This window comes from Amblyomma mixtum, chromosome 9 (genome assembly GCF_055824585.1).
Source record: "Amblyomma mixtum isolate Tamu chromosome 9, ASM5582458v1, whole genome shotgun sequence".
NCBI lineage: Eukaryota > Metazoa > Arthropoda > Arachnida > Ixodida > Ixodidae > Amblyomma > Amblyomma mixtum.
Genome location: NC_143020.1, coordinates 86838809 through 86857057, shown reverse-complemented (window position 1 = coordinate 86857057; position 18249 = coordinate 86838809). Strand labels below are relative to the sequence as shown.

At 43.8% G+C, this 18249-nt stretch overlaps 1 protein-coding gene across 6 annotated transcripts in view; it reads right to left on the bottom strand.

Annotated features, from left to right (window-relative positions):
• Positions 1-6393, bottom strand: part of LOC149330003 (uncharacterized) — a 120043-nt gene extending 113650 nt beyond the window's left edge. For all 6 annotated transcript variants that reach the window (XR_016285633.1, XR_016285634.1, XR_016285632.1 and 3 more), the window contains exon 1: positions 953-6393. Coding sequence is in view for 3 of the 6 variants with exons in the window: in XM_089560719.1 (XP_089416845.1) it covers positions 953-1184 (232 nt within the window). In the remaining 3 variants the exon portion in view is untranslated. The remainder of the gene's footprint in view (positions 1-952) is intronic.
• Between the last annotated feature and the right edge of the window lie 11856 nt (positions 6394-18249).

Here is an 18249-nt window from a genome sequence, read left to right as displayed (position 1 = left end):
CAAAGCTATCTCCACAGTCGTTACAATGGTATGGGCAATGGCCGGTATGGACTCTGACATGCCGCACTAGCTGGAATCTTATTTTGAATCCCTTGCTGCAGTGGGTGCATTTGTGCAGTTTATTTCCTCTGGGTTTACCCCTGCGGTTACCCATGTTAGGAGTAGATTCAATGCAGCGGCCCACAGGGTGCCTTTCACTGGTTGAATCTTGCACAGGAGGTGTGCCATGGTCGCTCTGTGTGACTGAACCTGTGTTGCACAGGTAGAGAAATTTAAATAAAATACATGGACCAGCATTCCACAGCTCACTTGGAATTAGAAAGAAAAGTTGAATGTGGAGGACACACTTATCAAAAGTTATGGATGTATACCAAAAGTTTTATTCAACAGATCAGCCGTAAAGAGAACTCATGCCTGAAACAAGACGTGTCTGCAGTCAATTCTGCACGCATGAGGAAAAACATTACGGCTGCAAGAAATGTTTTCAGTGCGAAAAAATAGGGCAGCCTTTGTAATCCATCCAAAGTTGCTGCGTTTGACCCTAGCGCTTACACTACTGTCATCATGACGGACACTGTCCAAAGTCCACAGAGGTGGGCTTAATAGCTAAACAAGTGCCAGTCAGCTATGCTTAGCCCAATGCACAAAGCCATTTTTTTGTTTTATTTGCTCTTCAGAGAGTGTCTAATAGGAGGAAAAGGCTAAAGGCTAAAAGCCAGATCAGCCCTTGGTCTCCTGTACAATTTATTGCATCAATGAACAGAACTCACAGAGGAGAAAGTTCGGTTAGTATAGTTCACATATCATAGAAAACAACTTTGCAGAATATCGAAGGCCAATACCACCATCATTCACCACAGTTCAGTAAACTAAAGTTTCCGTATCCTACAAACTGCTCTTTGGAAGACAACCTTCAGGAAACCATATAAGGAGAAGAAGTGCAGATTCTAACCTGGTGAGTTCTGTCCAGAAGGTACACCATGTTTCTGGTCCCTGGAGCGCAAGCCTGCACGTGAAAACCAGATAACATTCACTAAGACAAAAGACCACATGTGCAACAGCTCATGTCGTGTCATGTGGATGACACAATGAATACAGAATACACTCTTGTAAAACACCTTTACCAGGTTGTGCAAATTCAGTAGGACGAGACTGAGAACAAGTGAGTTCCAAACCAACATCATTGACTTTTAATTCTGCATGCAGATTACTATACCTACGCTCATGAAACACAGACAATTGCCTATAAATTTACAGACCTATTAGAATCTAGCCAACGGCCATTGCATTGACAAACTTCCATATTTTGTGGTTTCATGGGAAGGTCAGTTCAAGTCTGCCAACAGAGGCTTAAAAACTAGAGTCCGAGTCATGCTTAATGACACAAAACATTGATAGAGCCATTATTTTTCTATTAAACCTTTTATAGCCATTGCACTGCGCACAGTAAAAAAGATTCAGAGAATGGCTACTGGTAAAAGCGCCCAGTTTACAGCTGCCCACGAATGTTGCCAACATGCCCAGCATGATGTACTGCCTCCACCATCTCCAAGAGTGCAATTATACGAGTAGAAGCACATAGAAAACTGCACACTACTCGGTCTTAAGTGCAGTTAAAGCATATCTCATTTACTTTTGCAACACCCGCATCCCCAGTTTTGGGACAAGAAACCAGGGGGGGGGGGGGGGGAACAAACTACCGTGACCAAAATTCTCAATGCGCTGCTTTGAAAGAGGTTTAAGGTGACCAGCTTTTCTAACACCATGGATGGCACAGAAGAAGTCCATCCCTGGGACCATGGTGATGAGATCATCGAACAGAAACGAGTGTGAGTGCTGATGATGACAACAATGAAATGTATCACAGTAGACTATACTCATTTTAAAATTAAGGACATTTTGTGATGCAAGGGAACCAGTCGGGCAAAACTCAAAACCTACACTATGGATCAGTAGGATAAAACTTGTCTTGCACTAAGCTTTACTGCATAGCATCACTAGAGCACACAGCTTAAAAAAAAGCATAGGCCAATTTTTCCAAATGGCTTCAGATAATAAAAAAACAATTTCCAGCTCAAAGACAAATCAAAGCCTACACCACCAACATTAAATGAAATCCATAGGCAAACTCCAGATGAGCAGATCAACATTCAGTAGTGTTAGAAAACTAAAACAAACATTGTCCCAATATACACCATACAGATCAAAAAACCTGATCTTAAAAAGGCCTCAAAATGAAATGGAAAATGTCAGAATGCATGCTAAATGAACACAGCAATGAAAATAGTTTCGACAGAGTCAATAATGCTTTGTGCAATGACAAAATGAGGTCAGTCACTTATGACAAACCACAAGGAATCATAGTGTACTCTACAGCAAAGCCAAAAGGATGCCAATAAACCAGTAAACAGCGGCAAACACAATAGGGCATAAAATTCACCACAAGATACAGCACAGGTTTTACAAAGCTAAAGTCTTCACAAAGCCCCAACCAGGGGACAAAGGAAGAGTGCAAAGTGCTGGAGTTACATCGAATTACATAAGCAAGCACCCGCAGATTCGAGGTCATACACACAAGATTCAGGATAAAGATTGGTGTGTCAATCACAGATGCACAAAAGGCCAATAACTTCAATGCACGCAATTTTCGCCCTTTGTTTCTTCTTTGATTGAAAAATGAAAGAATATTGTATAAATGAAAAAAATCAATTTGTCCACATAACAGAAAGTTCATACAAGCACCAGCATAACTACATTCCATGCTTTCATGCGGTGTCACAAATGAAGTTCTTCACAATGACCATCAACTCAGAGGTGCTCTTGCTTTGATGTCCGAATAACAGGATGGGGTCTGATTCGCCCCAGTTTGCACCAAAAATAAAGTCACCATTTTTTCCAATTTGTATTTTTGATTGAGGATTATATTTTGGAACCAATGGGTCTCCTTTATTAAAGGTGCGCACCACATGCTTATTTTATTTTTTTTTTCAGTACTCCGTGTCACAAAGTTACTTGAAAAAGGTCATGCAATGTCCTACTGACACCAGCACAAACTTTCCTACAAAAATATGCAACATCTCCTGAATGTTGCAACTGCCCTAAAACATGCGCCTATCTGACTCACTGTCTTCTAGAATGCCCCAAGGCTATTCAGCTGCTGAGTGCACAAATAATGTGATTCAACTATAGTACTACTAATTGCCCACGTTGCTGGCCTCGCTTGATTCTTCTATGTGGTTAGGTGTTCTGTTAGTACCATGACTGAAATGGGAATCCCACCGAGAGCTTAATTTACACTGTTCAACCAATCCACGACAGTGGGTCCTGCTATACGGCTCTTGAGCTAAGAAGAACTAGGTGCCATTTTTATTCCTGTTATTCCCTCCTTCCCTCTCCATCCCAAGCCTAATGTCATTCCTGTGGAAAGAATATTATTGTTTACGAAACGAGTTGCCTAAAAAAAATTTGTAGTGAGGGCGGTCCACATTTTCCTTATTTAGATCCCTGTAATTCAAGCAATACATTAAAAACGCTTCCATCTAATTTTGTAGATAGACACAGTGCACTGAGATCATTGCACAGAGAATTTTCTAGCTTATGAGCATCAAGCAGTGGAGTCATGGAAAGTTGTCGGGCATGGTTTTGAAGCTTTCTTCCTCTGGAACCTTGAACACATCGGCTTATCGATAATGGCCTGCAAAATAATGAAGAACAAATGAGAGTCACTACAGAACAAACACAAATGCCACAAGCAACACGGCCGGTGTGCTTTTGAGCAAATGGCAATGCACAAAGAAACGAGCAGGCTCAGCAGATCATAATATGAGCGGCCAGGCTCATATTATGATCTGGTTTTGCAACGGCGGTGCACGCTTAAGATTTTTTTCGCCTCCTTTCATACTACAACGATGATTTGCAATCAGTAAATCATTCATGGCATGTATAGTACAGTCCATTGTTAAAGGGAACATGCGATCGCATGGACTCCATGCTTCATGAAGCCCTGCTGCCTAGATGCGGCGAGAACAGCCGCCATGCTTACTGGGCATACATCTTGTGCCGACAACTCCCACAAATTCTCGGCGGCAGCGCTCCGCGAAGCGCTGAGGCCACGTAATCGCATGTTCTCTCTAACAGTGGACCGTACTCTACACAAGCTGTCTAGTTTTGACAATAAAGGCAAAATAGCACTCATCTGCATTAGGCTTAAAAATGCAGCCCATGCAACTTGAAAAATGTAATTGAAAACATCAGGATACAAACCTAACCTAAAGAGCGTCAGAGCGAGAAGGTTCATTCATGAGCCTTAATTTGGATCTCTATAGCCAAACATACGCGTGCCCGAAAAGTATGACCACGTTACCAAGGAGGCAGCCGATAAGAAGCTCACAAACTAGTCATGCTTTCTGGCCACATATGAGGCTGCAGGGACGCGAGAGGATAATGCAGCGTACCCAGTATTAAGGTCTTTGCCATCGCACCGACAGACTGCCAGCTTACAATGCAACCCTATGTGTTTCCACAGAAAAATTCTGACTTGTGACGCCGCATGACTACGTTTGTGGCTGTGGCCCAATGGTCACTGTCGTGATATGTGGCAACACAGTTCGTAGGTCAGGATGCGATGTCCCCTACTGACCCTTTGAAGGGATGATTAAACATAAAAATATGGCTGCATTGATGCATTACAACCAGCCAATACAAATTCAATAAAGTATTTTCAATTCGGGAGAAGACAGATACATGCACAACCAACCAAAGATTTGCTCAATCAGAAAAAGAATGCTTCAGTTGCAATTTCAAGCTGAACATCCAACCGTAATGGAGAAATGACTCCTGCCTTGCTTTTACGCAATTTTTTTAGCGACACTTCCTAGCAAAGATATTATACCAAACAGACAAAAAAGCAGATATGAAATAAATAAAATAATGATGGCTAGAAAAAGAGGCATTATCACAACTAAGAAATGCAGGTCAATTTGTGAACCTGGAGGAGCTGGTGCATAACTTGCAAGAAACTCTTATAAAAACACACAATGGCTAATGAGCCATCAGACAAAAAGAAAATGCAGAACGAAAAAATTGCACAACATGTCATAGAAAGCGAAGGAATATAGTGCGGAATACAAAAAATAGCCTTGAATGGAAAAAAAATAAACAGAACAGGATCCAAAGCTTACAAATAGGAAGGGGCAGTAGAAAAATAAAACAATGAACCACTTTAACTCATTAGGCGAGGTGGCACTCGCCACAGGCCTGATCCAAAGGGGATGCCAATAGTTATCTATTTATCTAGGCGACATCTCTTGGTGCATGGTACAAAGGCACGTCCCGCAATACATATTTTACAGGATAGGAGCATCAAGCTATGGGTCGGCAGAGACTGGCTGCAGTTTTCCTCTGGAATGTTCTTCCCCTGGCTACTTGTGCTCCTTCACTGGCTGCAAAATTGAGAACACACAAAAAAGGCACAGCACACACACAAAAAAATACACTGGCATTGTTCAATATGGCTATGGGATCTAGTCCTGCTTTTTAAAATAGACCATTTAGTGGAACTGAAGGGTATAATGCATTTTTCATTCCAGTGAAGAGGCTATATTAGGATGTGGAAAAAGAATTTTATACTTGCATGCCAGGAGACTACTTCAGTATAAAAACACTGGTGACGCGTTGAACCTGTTTGTACCAGTTTTCGGCATAAACTCCTGGTTACAGGTACCGCCATCAGGATATGGTTAACCAGCTTCCACAAGTCACCATAACGCACCATGAACAGTTTTCACACATAACGGCACAGAATTCATAAATCATCACCCTTTTTACCGCAAAGCTCTATACTGCAAAAGAACTAATTGTTGGATTTGCTATGCGATTACAAACACAAGAGAACGTAGGTATCCGAGAAGAAATGCGAACGGCGCAATCTCCACGAATGTGCTGTCTTTGCAAAAGCCTGCTACAAGAGAAATAAGGTGTGGAAAGTTCACTGGTGACTGAGTCAATGAGATGGTCACGACCAAAAACACACCCCATATGAGTGTTCATAAATTAACGACAAATGCAGCTTTGCAGCCTATTGTATCTACATGCCAACTGATGCAACTGTTGAAGTAGCATGTTTAAAGGAATAATTCCAGCAAATTTCACAGAAGAAAAGTTGTCTGGTATTGCGGTCATACAGTGCTGCGGCTTTCATGTTACTGAAAAAAGCGTCAATAAGCCCAAATCTCTTTCATGACTGCACGATGACATTTGGGCACGCACGTACAAAGACGGAGCATATCTTCACAAGCGTAAGCTGCCGCACGCGACCGAAGCGTGGCCTTGTGGTAGAGCATCCGCCTCGCATTCGAGAGGTGCTGGGTTCGATCCCCAGTGCCGCCGGGTACCCACCGGTTTCTTTAATGGGTACAAGATTTCCCCTGGCCTGGTGCTCGGCTCTTCTAGGGTGAGATGCTTGGGAAAAGGGTCTTAGACCAAACAGTTGCCTTGACGGATCAGCGATAAGTCCCGCCGTCAAGCAACCATAAGCCCGCCTCGTGCGGCAGAAGCCCAACTTGTGGCCCTTTTTTATCTGAAAGGCGCAGCTTTTTGCTCAAGTTGGCGCAGTGCCACTGAACTCACGTTACAGCGAACTCGTTTAAACTTCACCGAACTCTTCAAACTCCGTCGAAACTGTGAACTCTGAACTGAATCACGAACCACCTTTGCAGGCTGATGGTGTTCGAAACTGGTTTTGCCCCCGAAAGGACACAGCGGGGTTTGCGGAGCCTCTTCCAAGCACACACCCCTGAAGAAGCCGAGCGCCGGGCCGGGGGACGCTTGTACCCATTTTTACCGGTGGGTGTCCGGCGGTGGGTTTCGAACCAACCACCTCCCGCAGCCGAGACGGGTGCTCAAACCACTGGGCCACGACTGCGGTCGAATAATGTTATCCTTGCTTGGTATGCACATAGACTGCTGCTGATGCTGCTGCGGTGAGCCAGCGGAACAGTGCGAGAGTTGGGGCGTTCTGTGGGTAGAACTGCAGGACGGTGTGTGTACACCGTGGCGCTGAGGGAGGTTTTCCCTGCGGAGGGGCTTTCTTTCTCCTCACGTAGAGTGAAAGACCGTTGCGCTAGGGCGGGCGTGCGTCCAGTGCCAGCGTAAGGGCTTTGCTCGCGTCCGAACCGCGTTGGCCGAGGGGTACCTACCACCTTTAGCAGGCTGCGAGGTTGTTCGAAACTGGGCTTGGCCCACAAGGGGCACAGCGGGGTTTACGGAGCTTCTCCCAAGCGTACACCCCTAAAGGAGCCGAGCGCCAGGCCGGGGGACGCTTGTACCCATTTTACCGGTGGGTATCCGGCGGTGGGTTTCGAACCAACCACCTCCCGCAGCCGAGACGGGCGCTCAAACCACTGGGCCATGACTGCGGTCGAATAATGTTATCCTTGCTTTGTATGCACATAGATTTCTTCTTCTTCTTCATCCTCTTAAGAATGGCGCATACCCACGTGGGGGGATTGGCCAAGGTGTAGGGACATAAACAAGGAAATTTCCAACAGCGATTAGGACAAAATATTGGAGCCAAGCGTAAATTTTGAAAAATGTGTCAATGAAAAACGACAAAAGAATGATTAAAGTTAAATAACAAAGAACACTGCAGTGAAAAAAAAAGAAAAACTCCAAGAATTTTACAATAGTTAGCGAATCAACCTCCCAGTTGCAATTATGTAATCACGGAGAATCCCACAAATTGAACCCAATGCAAATCCTTTGGCGCTAGCACCGAAGGACACTGGCAGAGATAACGCTAGCCCTAACCTGGAGAGGGGCCTCCAGGTAAACCTTTCTCTGAAGTGCGAACTTTGGACAGTGGAGAAGGAAATGGTCCACAGATTCAAAGTGCCTGCATGAGTCACATAGGTTTGTCGGTGACCACCCACATCCGCAGATATAAATTTAAACTGGGAATCCTGCACCACAACCGCGTCATTGATACCTCAGAAAGCCTGACATCAGTCATCGGGTCCAACGACCTGAGGAAAGTTCGCACCGCGAGTAGCTGAAAGCGGGAAATTAGATCAGGGATACTGGCTTTGAGATAAAGCAGGGCGTTTGAAACTGATTTTGGGAGACCAAGGCAGAGACGTAGAGCTCGTCTTTCCGGTAAGATTAAGAGTTACATCTCGTAGTTTGCGCTACCAGAGAACAGAATGCAACCGAATTCAAGTATAGGTCTTACATAGGCCTTGTGCAGTAACAATAATGTGTCACGGCGCATCCCAAACTTTTTATTGGCGATTTGTCTCAGCCGGCCTAGAGCATGTTCTCCTTTAAACACATTGTTCATTATATGAAGGCTCCAATCTATAGCTGGGTGATAAGTAACACCCAGATATTGAATGGATTCCGCTTGTGGAATCTGGTTAGAGCGATGGACTAATGAAATGTGCAAAGGCGTGTCTGGAGGAAATACTGGTATGCCACATTTGTTAACATTCAGGGATGAATTAATATGGTGCAACCAAACTCCAACAACATCAAAATATCCCTGCAGAATCTGGTAAAAGAGAATGGATATCCCTGGCCAAAGCGAAAAAACCTATGTCATCTGCATACAAAAAATCTGTTATATCAGGACGAATGGGGATGTCACTGACCAAAGTATTAAAAAAGCAGCAGTGATAGCACCGAACCTTGTGGCACTCCTCTGGACTGATAATAAGTATTAGAACATAGGGTTCCCTCTGCGCAGTAAAAGTATCTGTCCTTCAGAAATTCAGATATCCACGCATAAATGTAGGTTGGAGGATGTAACTGTGCAAGTCTGTTAAGTAAAATAGTACGTTCTACACTATCATAGGCCTTTGCTACATCAAGAGTCACCAAAGCTGAAGCTTCCCTTCTACATATCGAGAGCCTGATTCTACTCTCTAGATCCACATGCGCAGAATATAAAGAGCATCCGCGACGAAAGCCAACCTGTACTGAGCTAATGCCATTAACATCTTGAACATGTTTTGTGAGACGACTACGCACTATTCTTTCTATTAATTTGACTAAATTTGAAGTTAGCGCAATTGGCCGAATATTATCTCAGACATATCCTTTCCCTGCATCTTTCATCAATAAAATAATTTTCGCTATCTGCAGAAAGCTTGGAATCCATGCATTTTTCAACCAAGCACCTGCAACATATAAGAGGTTGCCTGTAAAATCCTGGGCTAAAATTTTAATCACACCAACAGTGACACCATCTTGTCCCGGAGCTGCAGGATGCAACATTGCCAGGACTGAGAGGAGCTCTGCTGTGTCAGCCTTGGTATAATCCGAAGAGGGTGAGGCTGTGCACAAAGGGACGTTTCTCTATATCTGGAAATGTAACGCCAGTGCCCGAGCAATACTCTCCGTGGTTTCCTGAGCCTTTTGTGGTGATAACACTGTTGAAGAAGTGAGATGAGCGACTGGAGAACTCTTGTCACGTTCCATGAATCTATACAGGGCCTTCCGATTACGAGGATTTGAAAGATAAGTGTTTAAATTTTGGTTATACTCCTCCTTGGCTTTTGCAATTGTTCTTTTGAAAGATGCAGAGAGAAATTTGTAATTTAACCAATTAGCTGGACTCTGGTTGCAGGATAGCCTCTTCCAGGCCGCTTTTCTACGACGATAGGCCTTCTCGCATTCTTCAGGCCACCAGGGAGACCACTGTGTATTAGAGGCTGCTGCGGGCACAGTGAATATTGAGTGGTCTACTGCACATTGCAAAAATGAAACCGTCTGCTGAGCTCTGTCATCCCGGCTAGTACTGACTATAGAGGCGAGGCGGACATCAAACTTTTATAAATATTATGGTTGACAAATTTATGGGTTACATAACTATTTTTGAGTGGAGATAACCGGAGAGTGAAAGTTATAGGAAAGTGGTCACTAGATGTATCCGAACCTTCTATTGACCAATCAGTTATAGCCTGCCCGCTGATAATGTCAAGTCAATGGCTGAGCGAGCAACACCTCGCATAAAAGTTATTTCTCTTGAATTGCAGCAGTGTACAGCATTTGAGACAGCGATGACCAGAGAAGTTGGCCGCAGGAATCAGTGTGACTTCCCCAATCACTATGGTGGGAATTAAAATCCCCTGCCATGACTACTCTGCTTTCATCAGCCACCAAGCAGTCTAAACAGTCAGTCCTGTGTACACCTAAAGGAAAATAGACATTAGCAGTTGTAATATCAGCACACTGCGGAAATGAAATTATGATCGCTAAAAGCTCACAGTCAAGGAGAAGAATTTTCTCAGAGATACATGCCTGATGACATATATGTTTAGATAGCATGGTTACCAATCCGCCTCCCCTACCAGTATTTCAATTTGATCCGAAAACTCTAAAGTTTCTCATTAAAAATGATTTATAAGGTGATAACCACCTTTCTTGTAAAAGTACGATATCAGGGTTATGTTTGTGAATAAGTAGATCTAGATCTGGAAGAGAAGAGAGTACGGAGTGGCAATTCCATTGTAACACTGATACCTGCCTTGATTATTGACCAATTGAAGAGGAAGAAACTGCCTATTTGAGGATATCAACATGGGAAGGAGGTTTGGGTGGGCCTTTTTTAGCTTTCATCCGGGGAGAACTAGATTTAGATGGTGACGAGGAAGCACGACGCTTCTGCGGAGGACAGGACATTTCGACATCTGTTGTGCAGATGTCGGGGCGACATGCACTGCTAGGAACAGAGATGTTAGATGGGACCTGGGAAGCATCAGGAGGCGATGTCGAGCAGCGAGCACTAGCTGCACAATCTGAAACAGATGCAGATGTTGCTGCCAGAACGGATGTAGATGGTGACACAGATTGAACTGCAACACACTGAGCCAACACCTCAGAAAATGTGTTTAGCATTCACTCAACCACAATGTTAAGGGCTTTTTCTACAGTGGTAACAATGGAGGCAGTCAAGTTGGACTCAATGCCCTCAACAGAAGCGGGCACACGACTAGCGTATGAATCTTTTTCCTGTTGAGAAGAGCGTAAGCATCAGCTCTGGAGCACCGCTTCTCTTTGGAGATGTTTAACAAGCTGCGCTCTTCACAGCGTGTTGCGCAATCGGCATCATCTGCTGGGTGGTTGTTGCTGCAGAGGCAGCAATGAGGCTGATCTGGGGTGCAGTTATCAGGTGCATGACCTTCTCCAACGAAACGGTCGCAGGTCTCTGACGTGAATGCTCTGCCGCTATGCCCAAACCACCAACAGTTGGTGGATTGTAAAGGGGCGGTTGCAGAGCGTCCACACGGTTTACAATCAGCCAGATTTTTAGTTCATCAGGGCAGGAAGAGCCGGCAAAAGTTGTTATTACAGATTCGCCAGCAACATGCGAGCCGTTTATCTCTCTACTGCAGCGATTGACTGAAAGGACTCCAACTCCTGGTTTGGTTTGGTTTGGGGGGTTTAATGTCCCAAAGCAGCTCAGGCTATGAGACGCCGTAGTGAAGGGCTTCGGAAATTTCGACCACCTGGGGTTCTTTAACGTGCACTGACAGCGCACAGTAAAAGGGCCTCTAGAATTTCTCCTCCAAAGAAATTCCGCCGCCGCGGCCGGGATCGAACCCGCGTCTTTTGGGTCAGTAGCCGAGCAAGCACCATAACCACTGAGCCACCGCGCCGGCGGACTCCAACTCGTGCATTCTAAAATTATTCTATAATTTCTTGCGGGGAAGATACTGGGTCGATACCGCGCACAATACCCTTGACACATGCAAGCTGTTCGGGAATGAATGCTCTCACTGGCAATGAGCTGAAAATTTTGCACTGAAGCAAGACTGCTACACAAGCGATGTCTGAGGCCTTGCAGACAATGATCTTAGCTCCTGTTGAATTCGTTTCGGTGGTTTTCATTTTGATCGCACCGTCACCGATTGGGACGAGAGCCACAGGAATTGCATCAATGCCATTTTTTGGAAGGACTCAAGCGGCAGGCTTTGGGCCCGCAAGCTGGCAAACGAAGCGGCCAACCCTCCACCTGGGGAGGTCAAAGACATCTCTCAGCGAAACGCCCCCTCAGGTTCACATGCATGAACTGCGTCTTAAACTAGGCCTTGGCCAAAACCCCCCAACGTAGAACGGCCTCACCAATGACGAACAAGCCGGAACCACCAGGAAAATCACAGAAACAGCGGAATCCCGCAAGGATACGTCAGCGCACTCCTTCCGTCTTATTCTCCTTACAGACCGACAACACAAATTATGTAATTCGACAGCTAGAGGAACCTGAAGGAACTGTCACAACCAGCAACACACGGAAAGCAGGTCCCCTAGGCAAGAAACGTTTGTGATTATTGATGCCACCCGCGATGCAGCTTGCGCCATCATACATCGTCTCTCATGGTAGGCGTAGGCAAGGGCGTAGGCACGTTTCAATAGATGTATAAAAGAAAGCATTATAAGGAGCATGTGTACGACCTCAATTAAGTATTAACGACGAAGGAAAGTTTGAGCTGTGCCCAAGGTATAGTTGATTGAAAACTGGCATTCAGTTCTGACCTTCCAAAGCGATCGAAAGCAAAACCGAAATTCCACACTGTTGGTTTTGATATCGCATCTGATGTGGCGCAATGCTTGAATTTTGTATCTGAATTTTATATCCGCGGCTTAACTTGTACGTGCGACGGTTTACTGAGCGCCACTGCGAACGGCGCGAATAGAAACCATATGTGGAGATCATTCTCCACTGTACTGCAGTTGATTGAAAACTGGCTGTCAGCGGTGACCTTCCAGCGTGATCGAAAGCAAAACTGTTGGTTTCGATATCGCACCCGCTGCTGCGCAATGCTTGAATTTTGTATCCGAATTTTATATCCGGCTTAACTTGCACGTGCGATGGTTTGCTCGTCGCCACTGCTAACTGCCCGAATAGAAACCATATGCGGCGAATCCTCTCCAGTGTATTGAAACTACACTCCGCCGATGCGTTGAATGAGCAGCACTATAATAGAACGCGTCCAGCTCGAAGCCGCCACGCACAACGCATGTCACGCCTATCGTGAACGCCTTTTACAAGGACCTCATCGTGCGTAGAGTTTTAAAATACAGCTCCTGTCCGGGCTTATTTTCAGCAAACGCGTTAAGGTGACGCTATGCAACGAGATCCTTTGGAGGGACACTTCATTAATTGCGATTGTAGATGGTAACGTTCTACTCCGCCAGTTGTAATCGATTTCGGCGCATTCGTTGTGGAGTAGAGGAGGTATCACCCTGGTATGCGAGCTCCCTCTTCCACAACATACAGAGACTTCCATATTTATCTGCCGGATTTTGACTAAAAAAAAATCCTGGGAGCAAATTTCAAAAGCAGATATATATCGCTCAACAAGATATATCACTTACGTGCTTGTCTTTGCGTTGAGTTTTATGGCGCGTATATATCGCGACTACGACTACCATGCGCCCACCAGAGGATAGAATTTGTTTGCTTTTAAGAAACCTCTGGGATGCTTATTATAAAACCTCATAGTTTGATAAGCTTGCTTTTTTTAAATATATAAAATTGAGACATTTCCACAAGCACACTTTCTCGAAAGAGCAAACAAGGGTTTTTGAAAAGACCAGCATATATCCAGAATAAAACAGTTGAAAATATTTTTTTCTCACTTGGTGCAGCTTTGTGCATGAACATCAGATATGATTTATGGTGAGCACTTCTCCTCACAACTCGCAAGCTTATCCTCTTTTGCCAGAATAAAACTGTGTAGTGTGTTCGTCCAATATATGCGAAGGCGACATAAAATGACATTGAGCTATATAGGCGCGCTGGTACATTATCAGGCATTCATCAGCATAAACACATAATGAGTGCAGTACCTTTTATTTTGTTCTGCTAAATAAATGACCTGAATTGAAGTTTTGCAAGCATTGTTCTGAAGATGTTATTGATTTATGATACATTTATACTTTAATCTGGGTATTTAAATTCTTCTATAGGGACTATTGGCACTTACTATGTTATCTGCATCATTTTCGCAGTGAGCACAGGTTCATCCGATAGTATATTCCTCCAGGCTTCGTATTTAATGGGATTCGATATATGCTTTACATAGTTTTCTTGCTTGATTCAGTAACATTGATAACAATTAAACTACAAGAGCTTTCAACCTAAAAACTTAATAATAACCAAATTATTTCAGCTTTTATTTCTTTATGATACCCAAATAATCATATGACCCAATTAAGTCCCTCATTGCAGTTCTAACCATTGCTCTTTCTCTCTGCTTGATCAAAATGGCATACTTTTCAGCCAAAACGCAGTTCGTCCCAATTTATTTGAGCCCTTGCTCGAAAGACCTTCAAACCTATTTTTTTCTATGTATATCCATATAAATGATTTCAATGAATCATTTTTGCAGTGACCATGACCTCTATTCTGCTATAATAGGTGTTGCTAGGTGTATCTTAAGATTTGCTTCAATATTTCATTTCAATATTTTTATTTGTTCAGTTCTATCTCAAAGGCCCTTTCAAGGGGTATTACATGAGGGAGTGGATTACAGAGCATAACGTTGCTTCAGTTGATGACTTGGATAGTGATCAATCAGTTAGTATGGGGCATGACATGGCCGGGCAAGTCATTCCAGTCTTTCGCAGTGCGTAAAAAAATGAAGACAGATGTGCAGGCAGGCGGAGGAAAGGTGGTCTTTTCATGGTTCGTGCAGCTGGAGATGCAGTAGGGAGGAATGATAACAGACTCGTAACAGACTCGTGCAGAACATGATAAAAAAACTTGATATAGACATAGCCTTGCGATATGATGTTGGTTAGTTAAATCTGTGAGATGAGCATTGCAATTTAGTTTGGTGACACTTTCATGATGCTAGTGAGCAAAGACGAACCGAGTGGCGTGGCTTTGTATTGCTTCTAGTGCATTAGAAAGATTGATTAGGGTCTTAAATAGTGCGTGCATACTCTAGTTTGGGCCGTACAAATGTTACATAGCATAATTATTTCATTGATGGTGGTTGAAAGCTTATAGTCTATAGAGTTTATTGGGTACCACATGCAGGGAATGTTCACTCCTGATTTCTTTGTGGCAAGCTTGTGCAGGACATTGATCTACTTTCTGATTGCCACTGATTCCGATGTCACTTGGAACACAGCAAAATTTTCTTGTGTATTTATTGCGGCCCTTGTAACGTTGTGTATGATGTCTCTGACTAGTGGTGTGACTGCATTCACAAAGTGAAGTGAGGCGAGTATGCTCAGAGTATCAGTAAAAATGATGCTGTTCTCAATGTTATCATTTACTATTTTTCCTACAGCCACAGACACAACGTAACACACTGCAGAAAAGATGGATGCACTCTGAGATAGACATATTGTTCTTTCCCAGTTGTTTTGTACTATGGCACTTCCAACGTAGCGTGCTGATTTTGAACCATTAGCATAAGATGCTGCGTATTTGTTTCCTAAATATTCTTGTAATATAAGTTCATTCATACTTTTTTTTTCTAGAAATGTGTGAATGTGTGGTAATGTGAAGTATGTACAAGATAGCATAACAATCTACGTTCTTTAAAAAGCAATTTAAACATCAGCACTAGCTTGGATTTTCTGTAACTGATGACAAACTGCCCAATGGTCATCGAAGCTCCCTTAGACGTCCCATGGACATCCAAAACGTCCACAGGACATCCAAGGGAGTTTGTTGCCCACTGGGTGGTGCCGCTCACATATACATTTTCCAGAAAGGCTGTCCGAGCAGCCATAAGAATGGGCTGTGCCCGACTGCCAGTCGGTGAAGCAACTGAAGGCTTGGCTTGGTGTATGGGCAAGTTTTGCGGTTCCTCGATGATGCTATTTCATTTTCTTGCTAGAATGAAGAGAAATGGGGTCTTACAAAAAAACTTTCATAAATGAAGTCACATTTATGAAATCTTCAAGGAACATGTACTTTTGCACGCTGATGCCAAGCACTTAATTTTATGCACAAGTCCTTCTGGAGTAGGCTACATAAAATATTGCATAACTTATTGCAATATTTTATGTAACATTTTGCCGCGTTTTATAGAAATTGACAGAATGGAGGCAGGCCATTGGTTTTTCTTGACATCAAGCTATGCAATAAGGGTACAAGTATCGTCCTGCCTGTCATATAAGTTGAATTACAGGGTTTTGAAGTTTATACTTCAGAAACAGAAATACATATTTCTCTTCCCGTTTACAAAGTGGCAAAATAAAAAATTTGTAACTCAACTCCTACGATAGCAGGATAATAACTTTACCCTTTTTTGCAAAGCTTGATGTCGAGAATTCATATTCACAATGCTGTATTCTTTTCGCCCCTCCTGCTAGGGCCCACTTAGGGCCGGCAGTATTAGTTAAATAAAATAAATAAATAAATAAGAGAATCCAACAGCATGCATTCTAGCAAGTTCTCTACAGAAAAATTTCTTGAAAGCTCTAAGCAAAAAAAGCTTATGTACATAAAGTGCATAAGGACGTCTTACATAAATTTAAATTACGTATTTGGAAACAGCACACAAAAATACATCTTCCATCAAGATTTCATAATTAGGACTTTATTAGCAGACATTTTTTTTGAAGACCACTTCCGTCCTAAAGCCAAAAGAAGAGATATATTCACGAAAACTTTGCGCAGAATAACACAAGACTGAGGGAGAAACACATACACACACACGAGCGCTCGTGTGTGTGTACGTCTTTCTCCCTCAGTCTTGTGTTATTCTGCGCAAAGTTTTCGTGAATATATCGCTACGCCAACTGGCCCAATGCTCTGTTCGACCCAAATGAAGAGCCATCACTCGTCTAACTAAAACACGACAAAAATGCTGCAGCAACCTTCAAAACAGACGCGCAACTCGTGCAGCCACTAAGCCAGGATTTCGGTTGGAATTCTTCGTCTGGAGGTGCAGCAGCCTGTCGGATCAGATGCTTGTCTTGCGCCTGTGAAAGCTGTACTCTCAGCCAACCGCAGTTTCTTCTTAATTCAAGAAACTGCAGGCAAGCGCCAATGTTTAATTATATCTCAAAGAACATAGACCACAACTTGCTGCCTTGCAAGCGATGTATGCTCATGATTAGGTCAGCAGCTTGCATGCAGAAATTTTTCAATCCAGCGCACAAACAAAGAAGTCTCTGTAGACGCCGACTTCAGCTGCATATGTTATAAATAGGAGTAGGTACATTCTCTGTAGGTATCTCTGTAGGTACGTTAGCTCAGAGAATGTTCGCTCAACGTCACAGCTGCCGTTAGCTGGGCACAACAATGACAACGCTGCATTTGCTAGCCTTGGGTAATGCACAGTTGCGTCGTTTCAATAGTCCATCCCTTCAACACCTTCATTTGTGGGGCTTGCTTCCGGCAAGTACTGGTTAAACTCCTCGCGAAGCAAGCCTACATCGGCCATCACGGAAATAAAGAGAGGTCGGTAGTCATCAAACGACTGACTCAGCAGCCGCTTCTGGAACGGATCGAGTACGGCTCGCAGTTTCCACAATGTCAACTGGTTTTCCTCTTTGTCTGAGACGTTCCGTTTCAAAGTGCAGTCCCATTTTGTGGAGATTTTGGCGCTGTCCTGGCTGTCTGTCGGCCGCCTTAGCCGCCTCTCGCCTGCGCGCCAACTGGAGGCACAGCAATTCCGTGGGCACAATTGTTTCAGAAATCGGGAAAAATCGGGTTTTACCCGATATTTTAGGAGCACGTTCGAGGTGCAAAAATCGGGTAAAATCGGGTTTTACCCGAAAACGAACAACCCTAATGATACTGCATTCAAAAAACTGTTACTAGCCTGGTCACTTCGCGGCAAACTTTTCCGGCCCTTTTTTTTTATGCAGTTAACAACAGACAGCGTGTCCTATTTTCTGTCGTTTAGAGGGAATGGAAATTCATTTGGAAGCGCTTTGTTACTCATGCGCAGAGACTGCCTTCCTCTGCCAATCTTGTACATGAAAGTAAAAACTACTGCTCAATAATATTCTGTACACATTGAAATAAATATTTTATGATTATTCCTCACCTTTGCACTCCGTCTTGACCATAGGCGCCTAGGGGAGAGGACGTTGGGGGAAGAGAGTGACGCACTGAAACTTGGCTCCCCTTTATGAAGAATCCTGCACACGCCTATGGAAACCGTTGAAAACGTCCCTAAGCAAATGCGCTGATGCTAAACAGGCACTCATCATCTCAGCAGCAAGCGCGGAAGCACAGGTGCGTAACACTGGTTGGGGACATTGCGCGATAAGCGACCA